Raw genomic sequence first — 17135 nt, forward strand, 5'->3', positions numbered from 1 at the left:
GTTTAAAAAGTCCCAAGATTGGCGAGGACCGGGGAAGGATGGAGGAAGAGGCACCAAGGGGTTGCAGAGAAGCAGCTGGTGCAGATGAGGAGGTCTTGGAGAGCCAAGGAGGTCTCCGTGGGGAGTCCATGCTCTGAACGACCTCAGCAAAGGATGGCCACAGACTTCTGATCATTACTGTCCTCCCCTTGGCTGCTGAGAGGCTGTCCTCATTACTATGCAGTCAGCTTGTCATCCTTGTCCCCATGAACATTACCCTGCTGCTGGTTATCACTGTCTTTATTGTCATATAGCTCAGCAGTCATCATTGTGGAATGTCATTGCTCTTCTTGAGCTTATGATTTATACGCCTCCTTCTTTCTTCCTGCTCAGTGGAAACACACCCATAGCCGTATGGGGGACTCACCTGGACCTCATACAGAACCCCCAGATCCGTGCCAAGCATGGAGGGAAGGAGCACATCAACGTGAGTGCAAAGCTGGCAGGGCTCATGGAGGCTGCCCATGCAACACTTTGCTTCCCCAAAGGGTGTGGGGCTTCCCAAGTACTCAGGTGACTCCCTGCCCATAAACTGATGATCCACAGCCTGTGACACCCTTGAGTACTAGGATAGTGGGATGGGGGAGCAGACATAAGGGTATCTTTACTTCTTGGGATACAGGCATGGAGGAGCAATTACTTTTGGGATACCTGGGGTTTATACCTTTATTCTTCCATTCTTCTGATCCTAGCCATTGCCACACCCACTACGGGCAAAACCAGAGCTGAATGCAAGCTATAGATCCTATTCCTTGAGGGCCCACTTGTTTGGTCCTAACCCATCCCTAATCCTCTTGTCAACCCCATACTGTCCCGATGGCATCCAGGGAGGCCCAATACACACACCAGGGTTGTGGGTATGTGGAGATACTGCATAGACTCCGCCTTGTGGCTCCTCCCGCAGATCTGTGAGGTTCTGAATGCTACTGAGATGACCTGCCAGGCGCCAGCCCTCGCTCTGGGTCCTGACCACCAGTCAGACCTGACTGAGAGACCCGAGGAGTTTGGCTTCATCCTGGACAATGTCCAGTCCCTGCTCATCCTCAACAAGACCAACTTCACCTACTATCCCAACCCAGTGTTTGAGGCCTTTGGACCCTCAGGAATCCTGGAGCTCAAGCCTGGCACACCCATCATCCTAAAGGTGGAGTGAGGGTGGTGGGTGGTGGGTGGGGGGAGGGGCTGGCGCATGGAAGGGGGTGTTCAAGTCACTGGCTTCTGCCACTTTTCTCAACCGGCATCTCTTGCAGAGGTTGCAGTATAGCCCAGAGAGTGATGCATGTTCTGTGAAGAAAACTCTCTTAACAGTCTGGTTCTAGCCAGGGCAGGCAGATCCAGTCAGAGAGGCTCTTTGACCCTCAGGCTTTTATTGTTCTGACAGTCCAGGTACTGGAAGGTCAGGGGCTCACTGCTTCCTCTGAGGCAATCCTGTGCTAACCACAGTACAGGCTTCCTTTGGAACATGGGTCACAGTTAACTAAAACTCATGACAATTCGAATCAATTGATGGTGACTGACTCCAACTCTTCATTGAGAAGGGTTCCGAGGCTGCATTTGGGATAAGCTAAAAGGAGTGCTTTGATTATTGATGACCCACTTGTTGGAAGAGTCAATGGTAGAATACGTACCACAGATTTTTTTTTCGGACTTATTGCCAAATGTGGCTTCTTCACCAGCTCACCGGCAAGATGGGATCTCCAGGTGGGAGGATGTAAGTCAGCTGGTAGCTGTGGTCCTCACTCTGGGGTGGGAACTGGGGCTTTCCCATCTGTCCAGGGCAAGAACCTGATCCCGCCCGTGGCTGGGGGCAACGTGAAGCTGAACTACACCGTGCTGGTTGGGGAGAAGCCGTGCACCGTGACCGTGTCAGATGTGCAGCTGCTCTGCGAGTCCCCCAACCTCATTGGCAGGCACAAAGTGATGGTGAGCCTGGCAGAACCCCATCCTGGTTGGACCGGCCACAAGGGATGAGGATGTGAGCAGCCCAGCTCCATCTCAGCCACCAGGAATTTCCAGGAGGGGATTCTGGCCCACCAGGAACTTCCATTTAGCTACCCCACACCCCACGTTCCTTCTTCATGTCCACTTTTGAGCTGCTCCCTTCTGAATTGTCACTCTTTCCATGCTGGCTGGTGCAACAATAAGGAAAATGCAAAACAGCATTAAGTAGTTGCTAAATCACCTGCCACAAACAAGAAAGCCTTCAAGAATAAGGCCCTTGCTGGCTCAGGGAAGTCCATAATATCTGAATATCATGATCTGTGCCTCAGCTGTCCACCCTTACAATGGGTATAAATCTTAGGGGAGCCAGTCATTGGTGGCAGACTGTGCTTAGGTCCCAGTTGTATGCTGTTTCCTTATGAAGATGACGAAACTCGCTCCTGAGTAAGAGGTGGGGTTTTTCCAGGTGGGGGTGAGCTCTGTTGAGCTGTGCCTGTCTGCTTCCAGCCCCTCATGCTCTCTTGTCTATTTCAACACTAGTGATGGGTCTTCTTTCCCTCATCCTGCCCTGGTCACCAATTCATGGGTAACTCGGGACTGCTGCCAAAGCTTCTGTGTCCTCACACCCAGCTCCCTCTTGCCCTGTCTGCCCCAGGCCCGTGTTGGTGGCATGGAGTACTCCCCGGGGATGGTGTACATTGCTCCCGACAGCCCGCTCAGCCTGCCTGCCATCGTCAGCATCGCGGTGGCTGGTGGCCTCCTTATCATCTTCATCGTGGCCGTGCTCATCGCCTATAAACGCAAGTCCCGCGAAAGTGACCTCACCCTGAAGCGGCTGCAGATGCAGATGGACAACCTGGAGTCCCGCGTGGCCCTGGAGTGCAAGGAAGGTACTGAGAGGCCCTGTGCTGGAGGCCATGTGCGTGTGTGCACATGCACATCTGTGTATATCTATGTATATGTTTCATATACAAGCAAGCAGACAGGGCAGCAGTGGCCAGTGCCGGAGGCTGGAGGTGTGTGTCTGTGTGTATGCGTGTATGTGTGTGTGTATGTGTGTGTGCACATTGTGTGTGTATATGTTTCACATATAAGCAAGCAGTTCAGGCAGCAGCAGTCACTGCTGGAGGCTGTGTGTGTGTGTGTGTGTGTGTGTGTGTACGTGTGTGTGTGTACGTGTTCATCTATGTATGTGTGTGTATATGTTTTATATACAAGCAAGCAGGCCAGGCAGCAGTAGTCACTGCTGGAGGCCGTGTGTTACTGTGTGCATGTGTGTGTGTATGTGTTTTGTGCACATGTGTGTATGTTTCATATACAAGCAAGCAGGCCAGGCAGCTGTAGGCAGTGCTGGAGGCTGTGTGTGTGTGTGTGTGTTTATGTGTGTATATTTGTGTGTATGCATTTCATTTATAAGCAAGCAGGCCAGGCATTGCTGGAGGCTGTGTGTGTGTGTGCGTGTGTGTGTGTGTCTGTGTGTTTATAGGTGTTTTGTTTACAAGCAAGCAGGCCGGGCAGCTGTGAGCAGTGTTGGAGGCTGTGCATCCTACCCGTAAAGGCTCTCACTCTACAGTCCCTATGCCTGTGTCCCAGACCACACCCATAACCAAGCAGGCCCCACCCTGGCAACACCAGAGAGACCGAGGCCTCCTCACCCTCTCCTTGAAGGTGTCAGATTAGGATCATTCTCCACCTCACTAGAGCAGCCTCCAGACCTGGAATCCTGGCTGAGTGGGTTTTACAGCGTAGTCAAGGGGAGACCTGGGGGTGTCTTAACATGACACATTTCAGCAATCTTCAGCTTTCTTCCTTGAGCAGGAAGGTAAGGCTGTAGGGCTGATCTGTGATTTAGAAGGAAGGGTGTCTCACAGCATCGATTAAAAAAAATTACAAGCACCACCATAAAGTGAAATCAGCTACACAAAATCCAAAAAGGAAATTTAGGAGTCAGACTCTTGTAACCCTCAGGATATCATTTTGTGACTCACCCTGGGAGGATCTGAGCCGGTTCTTTGCTGTAGATTTATACATGGAATAAATCCGGCCCCGTACCTGGAGTTCTCATATCACACCGATTCCCACCAGGGCAGCCACGGCTCTTTTTGATGGGGAAGTGGATCCATTCCATCCCTCTCTATATCCTTCAGCTGTCAACACAGCATCCGCCTTGTGGGACTGTTAATTACTGCCTTTTATTATATTTACGCTGCTTAATTTTTTTCTCCACAATGTACTCTTTCCTCTAATTAGGTGTAGTGATTAGAATCTCTTTTATGTGTGGCAGGCACGCAGCTTTGAATGTTGGAGGCACTTGGTGACTTAAAGGAAAGCTGCAGACTGATAAAAAGCCAACCCCCTCCTTCTCCTCCCTGTGGGCCAAGCACCCCACCTGGGAGGGGGCAGCCAAGGGGAGCTCCCACCCAGGATTATCATCTAAGGCCCCAGGAGGGAGCCTTGGCTTCAGACTTTAGGGGCAAGCTATGCTGTGCATGTAGGAAGAGGGGTTCTTACAGCAAAGGACTTGTCAGACTAGCCACAGAAGCACTTTGCAGGGTGCCCAGAGCCAGCTGCACTGGGCCAAGCCAAAGGGTCTCCTGGAGGCTTCATAGCCAGCCAGGACATCCTTCACACAGACTTAGAAGACACCCAGCTGGGCCCTTCATGGGCCTGAGCTTCTGATAATAAACATACCCCTATTTAAACACATTACCACACATCCCCACATACACTCACTGACATGCTCACACTCACACACTCTCATACAAGACAGTCACTGACATATACTCATGAACTCACACTCACACATGTACTCACATGCACACATGCATGCACACTTAATACACTCATGCACTCATACATGCCCACACACACTGACATGCTCACACACTCATACATTCACATACACTCACTGACATACACTCAGGCACTCACATACTCGTGCTCACATTCACACACATACACTTACATATACACTTACACTCATGCATATACACATGCTCTCACATGCACACGTGCATGAACACATACACTCATGTACTCAACTCACATGCACACAGACATGTTCACATACCCATGCACTTATACATGTGCATTGCACAGACTCATGCAGTCACACATGCTTACTGACATACATTCACACTCATGCACTCACATTCATACTTGCATACACACCAACACACACATATGCACTCACACTGACATGCATACACACACATGCACTCATGCACTCACATACACATACACACTCAGACCCACACGCAGGCACTCACATTCACACACATACACACTAATTGACATACATTCATTCACAGCCCCATGCACTCGCATTCACACATGCATACACACTCACTGACATTCACACTCACACATGCCCACACATTCACTGACATACACTCATGCACACGTGCTCATAGTCATATACACACTCATGCTCACACGCTGTCATACTCACACACACACTCTTTGACATGATCACACACAGTCATACACACAGACACTCCGTGACATGCTCACACATGGTCATACCCACACTCCCTGACATACACACTGTCATACACACACATTCCCTGACATGCTCATACACGGTCATACACACTCCCTGTCATGCTCACACACACTCCCTAACATGCTCACACACAGTCATACTCACACACTCCCTGACATGCTCATACACAGGCATAGACATACTCCCTGACGTGCTCTCACATGGTCATACTCACACACTCACACACACTCAGAATATGCTCATGCACCCACACCCATGCTCATGCACATATTCCCACTTTTCTATAAGCATGCGCACATGTGTTTCCTCATTCAGGACATACATGATGAGTGTTTCCCAGGGTTTTTGGTGACAGCACATGCCAAAAACACACACACATTGGTGCAGGCTCCACTTGGATGCAGTTGGGTTTGCTGCTATTGAGGTCAGTCTACGTAACAGGAACCCCTGTGTCTGTGTGGCCAGCACAGATGTGCAGGGGTGCAGGGAGAGATGAGCAGCAGGAGAGGCTGCAGAGGCCTCTCCAGGTGACATCCCTTTGGCTCTCTCAAACGAGCAGTCTTGGTATTCTCTGGGCACAGAAAGCCTAAATCTGAGGGCCTGAAGTTTGCTTTGCAGGGTGGAGCTCCACGCAACACATGAGGAAGGGCAGGACTGGGGTCCCTGTCGACAGTTCCTAGGGTGGCTGTGTTGTGTTTCTGTGATCATCACAGCTCACGGGGTGCTAGGCTTGCTTTTTGAGGCTCTAGAACCACATTGAGCTTGTTTGTCCCTTCTGAGTTCACAAAATATTTCCCCCCTACTTTTGGGATTATGTAAATAGAAAAACATTTTTTAGTAGTCAGTGCCCACTGCTGTTCTTCTTTGCCAACATGTGTTAATCTCTCCTGGTTGTCCGTGTGCACACATGCACACATATGTGGGTGTGCACATAGCAAAGAGAAAGGTGGAGCAGGGAAGGGTTTGGTGCCTTACCCCTGAGTACCCCCGTGGCAGAGGGTGGCCCTGGGGGAGGATGTGCCCAGGACAGAACATGGTGACAGCTTTGGAGCTATGTAACAACTTCAGGCTGCACCGCATGCTGGAGTTTCCTGAGACGTCTTGCCACTCTGCTCATCTGGAGGCCTGAGCTGCCACCACATACAGCAACACCCACATGCAGGTCATAATTCACCATCAAGTAGCATCACCTTGAGGAAGGAAGGACAAAGAAATACCCTGCCTATTTTTACAGAAGGACTATATTAGTGTGTGTGAGCCTCCGTCTCTGCCCCATTTGGAGGTTTGATGGCTCTGATGAGCTGCATGGTCCAGACTTGTGTCTTTAAACTTGTTTCTCTTTATCAGAAATTGTTCTTAACATCTTATAAGGAAATCTATTACCAAATGCAGCATCAAGAGTGCACTCTTCCTCATGGCATCTCTTCCTTTTCTTACCCATCCCTCTACATCCCCCTCCCCAGCATATTTTGGAAACCAAAGCCCTTCATCTTCATATGGGGAGTCTCTCCTAGCCTAGCAGCAGCACAGACCTGTGGACAGCCTCACCCCCACCCCACCCCACCCACACCTTGGAAAGGTTTTAGCTCCAAGACAAGGTTTCTTGCACCACGTATTTCTCCCATGCTAATGCCATTCATCCCAATCCCAGCTGTGTAAACATAGCCTCTCCAGTTATTCCTGCCCATCAGGGTCCACTGCTCATGTCTCCTAGGGGCTTGGGTTCTGAGCATTCTGAAATGGAGGTGACTCCTGGGGCCTCCCCATCCAGCCATCTCACAGACTTCTCTTCATGATAGCCTTTGCCGAGCTGCAGACGGACATCCATGAGCTGACCAGTGACCTGGATGGAGCCGGGATTCCCTTCCTGGACTACAGAACCTATACCATGCGGGTGCTGTTCCCAGGAATTGAAGACCACCCTGTCCTCCGAGACCTTGAGGTAAGAAGCAGTACCCCATCCTGGCATTAGAGACGGGGAGTGTGTTGGCAATCTTCAAGTCTATCACCCTCTTTCAGAGGTGAGAAAGCTAAGGCCAGGGAGGGGACACAACCCGCCCAAGGTCCCCCAGCTTATCAGCACCAGCTCATCCCTCTGAAAGAGGCAGGACCAAGCCAGGGAACCTCAGAGCAGAGGTGTGAGTAGGGCTTTGGGTTTTAGAGGGTCAGGGAGCCCTTTCAGAATTGAGTGGAAGTAGTTGATGACCCTCTTCCCAGAAAAACACCTATATACACACAGAAACAAGAAACATGGCAAATACCTTGGGGAGACTCAGGGACCTTTGGTTAAGTGTCCATGAAGTAGGGGATTTGACTCACGTAGTTGGTACTCAATATATAAGGGATTTGCCACTTAATGCTTAATTGGAAAAGGTCAATGATGTGTTGGGAAGTGGGTGGGAATGTGAGTGAGAAATCATAACCCTCTCTTCTACCAGCAGGGACCTCATCTTCTGAACACTTTATCCCACTTACAGTCCAGCATGGTATCTGGCTTAGGTGTCTATTCATATTACACTTTGTTCTGAAAGGGCTGTCAAATGGCTTATAGAGATAAACATCAGAGGAAAGTGAAAAATATAAATGAGGAAAGACCAGGACAAAATAATAATCCTAAGGAATAATCACTATTAGTTGACAGTTACTGACATCTTAGCACAGTTTAAGCACTTTGCAGGCACTCATTCATTTCACCTCCCAAGAAGCCTCTGCAGTAAGCAAGCCCATTATACAGGCTACAAAACTAAGGGGCCAGAGTTCAGTGGCTGCCTGGGGCCTCCCAGCTGCTGGGGGCAGAAGGGAGATTTGAGCACAGGCATTTAGACTTCAGTGTCTTTACTCCCTACGACAAACCTGTGTGCTTGCCTTCTGGAGAGCTATGTCAGTGACCTGCCTTATAGCTCTGGATGCATCAAAAATCTACAGCCAAAGCAACAATGCAAACTAAGGTTCATTCCAGGATTTACAGTGTCCATAAAATAAAAGCAGACCAATCACGAGGGAGTTGCTTGGGTTTGCAGGTACCGACACCTGAGGAAATGTCTAAGCGGGCTCTCCAAGGGAAATGCAGTGGGCTGTGCACCTCTGCGGCAAATGCGAGAAGTCCAGAGGGCCATTCGTGGCATACACACATTTTGCCATACTTGCTTGTTGCATGAAGCGTGTGTGAGTGTATGTGTGTGTGTGTGTGTGTGTGTGTGTGTGTGTGTGTGTGTGTTTCTATAGTGAGGGCATGGGCTTTGCTATATGGAGGAGGCTCCCTTTGGCTCCTCAGCTGATAGATACCAAGAGACACTTTCAGAAGTTGAAAGTGATGGTCTCTGTGTCCTGATCGACAAGGCACCTTTTCTCTCTGCCTCTATGTGTGTATGTGTGCATGTGTATGTGTAGCCAGTGCATAAATAAAAACATTATGTGTATCCTGATACTTTTATCTGAGCTTCTGATATATATAAACATACCTGTATGTTTACACACATCCCCACATACACTCACTGACATGCTCACACTCACACACTCTCATACAATACAGTCACTGAAACATACTCATGAACTCACACTCACACATATACTCACGTGCACACATGCATGCACACTCAATACACTCACTCGTGCACTCACACATACATGCCCACACACACTGACATGCTCACACACTCATGCATTCACATACACTCACTGACATTTCCTTAGTCTTGTCCCTTGTCTTTGCTCCTCCCCCAACCCCACTCATTTTTCTCTTCCTTTTTTTTTTTTTCCCAAGGTCTTGCTTTGTCGCCAGGCTGGAGTGCAGTGGCGCCATCTTGGTTGACTGCAACTTTCATCTCCCTGATTCAAGTGATTACCCGGCCTCAGCCTCCTGAGGCTGGGGCTACAGGCGTGCACCACCACGCCTGGCTAATTTTTTTTGTATTTTTAGTATAGAAGGGGTTTCACCATGTTGGACAGGATGATCTCAATCTCCTAACCTCATGATCTGCCCCCCTTGGCCTCCCAGAGTGCTAGGATTACAGGCGTTTCCCTTTCTTTTATCTTTTTCCACCCTTACCTTTGTTTGCTTCAAATTACCAGGATTCTCTTAGGGCCTTGGAGAACGTGCAAATTCCTGGTTAAAGTGAGGCACGGGAGTGACGAGAAGATAACACCATTGTGTGCACGAGTGTGTATGACTGGATGTGTAGACTGTGCCTGCACCTAACTTATCTTTGTAGTTCTAAGTTCCAGCAGAGTAGAGTACCTGGCACATAGTGGGCATGTGGGAAGTGGTGAATGACTGAATAAATGAGTATCTGTGTGTTTGGCTGAATTAAGGTGGAAATGGGGGTTGCAGGAAGGGAAATTATGTCTGAACATCCCCATACAACTCTATGGATGGGATGGAGAATAATCTAAATAAGATTTCAACAGGGATGAGTATATAAAGTTATTCTCCTTTCTTCATGAGTTCAAAATTCCAAATCTAAGTAGGTTTCCTTTAAAAATGTGACTTTTAAGTTGGATTTTCCCAGAACTTTTACCGGCCCACATTAGCCTGGAGCTATGGGAGAGCCAGCCTTCTATGTGAAATCAAGGGATTGTGTGTGGATCACTGTTTTCTTATTTGTTTTTTTCCAACCCCTTCTTGTCCCTGGAGTAGTCTCTCCCTCTTGGTGTTCTGAGTATGGAAACAAGCCATTGATTCATCCATATCAGTGTTTCCAAGCCCTTTCAGCCACTGGGGTTCCTGCTCACCTTTGGAATTGTGAAGGAGGAGGTGTCCTCTTGCTTCAGGCTGTCCTGGACGGGAGGTCACCTGGCCCCCTCACTTGGGGCTCTCTGGGTTAAATCCAGGCCTTCAAGAAAGGTGCTTCCCAACCTTTCTTGTCATGTACCAATCCTTTAAAACACAGAGCAGTCAATCTTCCACTCCCAATTTCAATCTATCATTGGCTCCTAAACTCTAACCTATTGGGTTACAATTAAAATTTACTACCAATTTTATACTCACAGACTTCAACTGAATTAGAGAACCATCTGGTGAATAAAGAAAGTCTTGTTTCAGAGCGGCATTTGCTTGGGCTGGGGAGGGTGGTGGGTAACAATGGGGAACTGTTTTGGATACTTCACTTCCATCTCCTTCCTTCATAAAGTGGGGAGAGAATTCCTACCTCCCATGCCCCAAAACACTGTCCTGATGCACCAGATGTCTGGGAAACAGTTGGAGGAAAGGGATCCATGGAAAGCAGTCCAGGGAGTCTGAAAAGCAGGTCATCAAACTGTTGCCATTTAAGTGTGCACTGTACGCGCCAAGCACTTTACATACATTATCTTATTTAATGTTCATAAAACATTATGACACAGACACTCATATTCTCATTTTACAGACGAAGCGATAGAGCCCAGAGGTGATGGAGTTTTCTTCACCTACGAGTCATTGTGGTCTCTCTGCTTCTAAAACCCATGCTGCTGAATAGGGTGCTATTTCACTGTAGGTGGCTTTGCTAAAATGTTCCTTCCCAGGGTCCCAGACCTGCTTCCCAGGAGGCATGTGCATTTTCCACGCAGAGAAAGTACAACCTCACAAGAAGTCCAGAGTGCATCCTCACACCATGGGTGCTATCTGGCCAGCCCATATCCTCTTTCAGCTCTCAAAATGCCATTGTGCTAAACCTTCTGGCGATGTCCTCACTTAGCCAGCCAGCCTGAGCTGGGGGGGAGGCCCTGCATGGGAAGGCGTTAGAGAGATGTCCGAGTTGGCTTTCAGACAGCTCTCAAGCCCAGGGGTAGGACTAGACATAGTGAAAGATGGGGAGGACGCACGGGCACATGGGAGCCAAAAAGTTTGTGTTTCGTAATCCAGCACTGACCATCATGAGACAAGCTGCCTTGGAATAGCTGCAGTAGCTTCTCTGGGAGATTGTTAACTCACTCTTACAGGATTATTAGAAGACTTAATTGAAACAATGTGTGTAATGTGTAGGCACTGTGCATTGCACATGGTGGGTGCCCAAGAAATGACATTATCTACTATTATTAGGACAAGTCGTAAAACTGCTCTTCTGGGTAATTTGAAGGACAGTGCCATGACTATGAGGGGGGTGATCACAGAGTTGGAAGACAGACAGATGGGCAGATTGAGGCCCAGGCTGATGGCAAGGTAAAGCTGTCCTTCCCTCATCAATAGAGGGGAGAACTGGGGGAGGTGGGCATGAAGGAAGCAGAGGTTAGTCCCACCTTGGAAGATGAGGGGTTCCCCAGCAGGGGCAGTGGCCGGCAGTAGCCTGCTTGTCTCTGGCTGTTCCCATCTGTCCCCTGAGAACTGGCCCTCCAGGGACCAGCACCACAGTGAGATGAATGAAAATGGACCTGATTTGGAAACACATGTTTCCTACAGCTTCCAGATCCATGGGAGCTACTGATGCCAGGCGAGTAGGAGGGTTTAACGAGAGCCCTTCTGTGCAGGGTGCAGGCCCGGCTCAGAGTTCTGCTATGGAAGGGGCCTCAGGACTCACTGGGGCAGGTCTCCTAGTTGAACTTCTCAGGGCAGGGCCTGGGTCTGACTGGACTCTGCTTCCCACCAGCGCCTTGCCCTGAGCCTGGAACACGGGGAGTTGGTAATGAGGGGCATGAATGTTCTGCCACCCTCTGCAATGTTGGTTAAACAAGGCTTTCTCTGGCCATCTCCATCTTCCTGAGTGTAAAACCTCAAGAGTAGAGCAGGAGGATGTAGCAGCCATTTAGGAGCTGGGCTGTGCATCCAGCTTTTCATACATCTCTGCTTTCAGTTCACTGTTTCTCTGGGGACAGTGGAACAAGGTGCCAAGCACCTGGATTCATGACCTCCCTCTGCCCTTCTCTGTCTTGGGGCTTTGGAAGCTCCTTATCCTCACAGCGTCCCTCATGGGGATTATAACACACCTACCTTTTTGGTGCTGTGTGGTTAAGTGGGTCAGTATTTCTAAAGCACACAGAACAGCAGTGTGGAGTAAAAATCTATATCAGTATTAGCTATCATTACATTTATTTTGCTGGTGAAGAAACTGAGTCTACTAAGGGCCCTAGGCAATGACTGTGTGACAGAATTAAACCCAAGCATGACTGACTCTGAAACCAGGTTCATTACTGCTACATACATGACACTCCCTCTCAAAGAACTGAGGTGTCCACTCCCTTGGGGAGACAGAGCCCTCAAGATGTGGCTCCAAAGGCGCCTCCCCAGGCTGCCCCTCCCGTCTCCTGCCTCCTCCAGCACTCCAGGAGACACACCTGCAGTGTTCTCAGAAGCTCCCCCTTGGGGGTGGATCCTATAGCTGACTTTTTAATAAATGTTTTAGTTTAACAGAAGTATGCAACAGATCCTGCACAAACAACTTGTCAGCGTGCAGCTCGATGGCTTTTCCCCAAGTGAACACACCCATCAACCCAGCACCAAACAGAAATCACCAGCCCCCCAGGAGTGCCAGGGTGCCCCCTTTTAGTTGCAGCCACTTTTCTACAACCGTTGATTAATTTCATCTGTGCTTTAAATCCTTATTTAAATGATATTCTACAAAGAGCATGCCCTCTTTGGCATCTGGCTTTTTCCATTCGGTACATTTGCAGGACCCATCCCTGTTACCGTGTGTAGCAACAGGTCATTCATTCTCATCACTGCGTGGTATCCATCAGGTGGAATACACCACAGTTCCTCCACCTGTTCTCTTATTGCTGGACATCTGAGTGTTTCCAGTTTGGAACTATTACTGACAGGATTGCAATGCACACCCTTGGACATCTCAGGGGTGGGTCTTCCATACCTACCTGAGTCGTTGACTTGTGTTTGCTGAGTGGATGACACCCCCTTGCAGGGATCTCTCAATGAAAAGACGATGGAGGTGGGGAGATAAAACCATCTTCCTCTTCCCTGGGTAGGGCAGGGTCTTAGTCCCTAAGAAAACATCAAGTGTTACAGTTCAGAAGTTCTTTAGAGACTATTGGGCTCAATCTTCCCCTTTTATTATGTGGATAAATGTGGGTCCCCAGAGAAGAAAGAGACTTACCCAGTGCTACCCAGCAAGGTGGCATCAGAATCCACATGGAACCCAGTGTCCTGACTCTGATGCCACTGGTGTGTCAGCAGCACCCCGAGGGCGGGAGAGGGGTGGGCGTTAGTTACTCCCAAGCTCAGGGATGGGGATTCTCAGTCAGGGTGTAAACCCTGACAGCCCTGGCTGCCTGGAGTTCCCCACAGGGACTGTGAGGTGCTCTGCCATGGCACAGGGCCCCTCATAAATTCTGCATCACCATCAGGGAAGAGCTCTGGAGTCTGGCAGAAGTGAGTTCCATCCCAGCCATGCCATTTACTAACCATGTGATGCTCTCTCTGGGCTTCAGTTGATTCATCGCTAAACCAGAGGCTGCAATGGAGGTTAATCAGATACTTAACTCAGTGCTAAGGGCTTGACAGCATTAGCCAGGTGGACTGTGGATTAAGTGGCAGGTGAGAGGGTCATGAGTATGGGCACAGCCATCCCGTGGGGAGGTCACTGAGCTCCCCACCCTGCCGATGGCATCACAACTCCTGGGTCTCTCTGCAGGTCCCGGGCTACCGGCAGGAGCGTGTGGAGAAGGGCCTGAAGCTCTTCGCCCAGCTCATCAACAACAAGGTGTTCCTGCTGTCCTTCATCCGCACGCTCGAATCCCAGCGCAGCTTCTCCATGCGCGACCGCGGCAACGTGGCCTCGCTCATCATGACTGTGCTGCAGAGCAAGCTGGAGTATGCCACAGACGTGCTGAAACAGCTGCTGGCCGACCTCATCGACAAGAACCTGGAGAGCAAGAACCACCCCAAGCTGCTGCTCAGGAGGTGAGGGTGCAGTCTCGTGTGCCCTGCTCCAGCCCACCGTGCACCTGGCTCATTGTGCCAGGAAACTGAGGCAGAGCTCTTAGGAGAGCAGCCATGTTCCCAACTAGCCCAGAGCCAGGGCTACATTGCAGCCTCCCTTAGAGGAACCTGTCCACTATCCTCAGGAGTCAAGGACGCATGGACTTGTCTGCTCACCCTCTTGTTCTCTTGCCCCTAGGTTGAATCTCCATCTTTCCTTCTCTGCCCTTCTACTTAATCTTGACCCTGTCTACTTCAGTCTCCTCTGATGGAATCTTCAGAGGTTACTTAGACCATCCTCTGGCCTTATCTAAGTCCAAAGTTGGATTAGGTGAAAGGACCCGTGGCCTCCTGCCATCAGAGGGTCGGGGGCAGCAGTGGGAGCACACTGGAGATTGTTAGAAAAGCAGAATCACAGGCCAGGTGCAGCGGCTCACGCCTGTGATCCCAACACTCTGGGAGACCAAGGCAAGAGGATCTCTTGGGGTCAGGAGTTCGAGACCAGCCTGGGCAACATAGCAGGCCATATAGACCTCATCTCTACAAAAATTAAAATATAAAAGTTAGCCAGGCATGGTGGTGTGCATCTGTCAAGTTCCAGCTACCCTGGAGGCTGGGGCAGGAGGATCCTCTAAGCCCTGGAGTTTGAGGCTGCAGTGAACCGTGATCTCACTGCTGCACTCCAGCCTGCACAACAGAACAAGACCGTGTCAATAAATAAATGCAGATGGTCAGGTCTCTCTCAGACCCACTGAATCAGAATCTGCATTTTAATGAGGAACCCAGGTTATCCCAACCCATATTAAAGTTTGAGAGCACGGAAGAAAAGTCCTTTAGTGGTATCTCACCCCATGCAGCCCAGCAAGCATTTCCTGGCACCTGCTGTCGGCTCTAAATGGGCCCAGAGTCCACCACTCAACACCCTGGAGGCCTCAGACTTGACACTGTTGAAACCTTAAAGGTCCTATGTCAAGACATAACCTTATCCTGTGGCTTTGGCCTTATAGGAAATAGGGACTCTCTCACTCTATCTGTGCTTCCGTGTGAACTTTCTGTATACTCGAAGACCATTTCTCCTCTAGGCCAAGTTATTCCAATGCCTTTGGCCTTGGCATATCTGACGTTAGAAAACACCCACGTCATGTCATTACATCCAACCCTCTGCCTAGACCACACATGTACCGTTTGCCTGCTGTCTGCCTGTCCCCTGGACTTCCATCTTTGGTCTCTAGATCTCAGGCTGGGCATCGGTGGCTCCCACTTGGTCCAGTGGATAGATTTGCCTTTCAAAAGTGTTTACTTCAGGCTTTTTCCTGAAGCCGTGGGCATGTGCCTGCACAGCTGCAAAAGTCTGCTACATATAAGAGCTAGCAGACAGCTTTGGAAACAGCAAGGTAGATCATTTTGATTTTTGTTTTACTTCACCACGCAGCCACCCACTGACATAATTCTAGGGTTGCCACTGCCTGCCAGAGCTCCCACCAACAGCTTCCCGGCGTGGTCTCACTCTGCCTCTGTGTCTCCTCCCGTTTTCTGTTCTTGCTCTCCTGGTTGTTCTTGCTTCCTTCTGCTCTCCTTCCCTTTCTTCTTCTTGCCCCTGGCTGCCCACCTCCTTTCCGTATTCTTCCTTCTTTTCTCTTCCCAGCTTCATTTTGTGCTGGCGGCCTCCCAACTACCTTGTGATTGTAGTTATTAGCATTTTCTGGCAACTGCAACTTGAAACTCTATCCAGACGTACGTGGATGGGCTAGTTTCTCTCTGGAGCTGGCCGCATACTAAATGCAAGTTTGAATGTAATTCGTTTTCTCTAAATGGATGCAACCGAGAATGTCCTTGGGCTGACTGCACTGCTGCTGCATCTTCACTTCCAAAGTCCAAGAATAAATGGGCTGGGGGTGTAGCATGAAAAACACAAGTCAGACTCAAGAATGAACTTTCTGTCATTGCAAATGAAACTCTAGAAGGGCTCCCAAGGGAAGTTCCAAAGGGTGTGGTAGCCTTTGCAATAGGACAGTTTCAACATGGCTTGGGATGAGCAGGGTATATGGCTTTCTGCTGCCTCAGTGTCAGGGGCCTTTAGCTCAGGCCATAGGCTCAGTTTGGCCATCTGAGCTTCTGATATGGATCCTCCTCCTGCCACCTTTATTTCTATTCCCTGCCGAATTGGTACTTCGCCAGGGTTTGGGATTTTTTTTGTTTTTTGTATTTTTTCCCAAAAGAACACATCTAGCCTATAAAGTTCTCTAAGGCTATACTGACTAATAGGAGAGCTATGAGCCACATGTGAGTATTTAAATCTAAATTAGTTAAAAATAAATCGGGTTCAGTGTCAGTTCCTCAGACATGCTGGCCACATTTCAAGTGCTCAGTAGCTACGTGTGGCTGGTGGCTGCCATATTAAATGGCACAGGTGGAGACAATTTTCATCATCACGGGACGTGCAATTGGACAGCGGTGCTCTAAGGTATTCCAGCCAAAAACCCACCCACAGCCTGAAGCCCAAAATGTCATCTTCCAGCTTTGTAGGAAAAACTCCTCTTACTGTTATGGGGGCGTCTAAGAGTCCATGAAACTCTTGTATTCATTAGGATCTCAAGATTTGGCCTAGATGCTACAAGCAGCAAGATCAATACATGCACCTCCTCCCCTGTCCTTCCCAGCCCACGGGCTCTGACCAGCTGCTTCTTTCTTTGTCTTGTTCTGCTGGTTCCCTCGGTGACTGCTGACAGGACTGAGTCAGTGGCTGAGAAGATGCTGACCAATTGGTTCACTTTCCTCCTCTACAAGTTCCTCAAGGTAGGGTTGGAT

The 17135-nt window shown here is 49.4% G+C and overlaps 1 protein-coding gene and 1 long non-coding RNA gene across 10 annotated transcripts in view; one reads left to right on the forward strand and one right to left on the reverse strand.

Annotated features, from left to right (window-relative positions):
• Positions 1-17135, forward strand: part of PLXNA4 (plexin A4) — a 458580-nt gene that overhangs the window by 400363 nt on the left and 41082 nt on the right. For all 8 annotated transcript variants that reach the window (XM_078343727.1, XM_078343726.1, XM_078343725.1 and 5 more), the window contains 7 exons: positions 373-466; positions 944-1183; positions 1816-1962; positions 2636-2870; positions 7285-7427; positions 14041-14309; positions 17057-17123. In XM_078343727.1, coding sequence (XP_078199853.1) covers positions 373-466; positions 944-1183; positions 1816-1962; positions 2636-2870; positions 7285-7427; positions 14041-14309; positions 17057-17123 — 1195 coding nt within the window. The remainder of the gene's footprint in view (positions 1-372; positions 467-943; positions 1184-1815; positions 1963-2635; positions 2871-7284; positions 7428-14040; positions 14310-17056; positions 17124-17135) is intronic.
• Positions 3561-13855, reverse strand: LOC118143781 (uncharacterized). Of its 2 annotated transcripts, none has more exons than XR_004728205.3 (4): positions 13812-13855; positions 13265-13391; positions 10217-10361; positions 3561-6675 (listed from the first exon to the last, which is right to left on the reverse strand). It is a non-coding gene; the product is annotated as an uncharacterized LOC118143781 (long non-coding RNA). The 2 variants fall into 2 exon arrangements; XR_004728204.3 differs by having other exon boundaries at positions 13504-13855.

Source organism: Callithrix jacchus, chromosome 11, assembly GCF_049354715.1.
Source record: "Callithrix jacchus isolate 240 chromosome 11, calJac240_pri, whole genome shotgun sequence".
Lineage (NCBI taxonomy): Eukaryota > Metazoa > Chordata > Mammalia > Primates > Cebidae > Callithrix > Callithrix jacchus.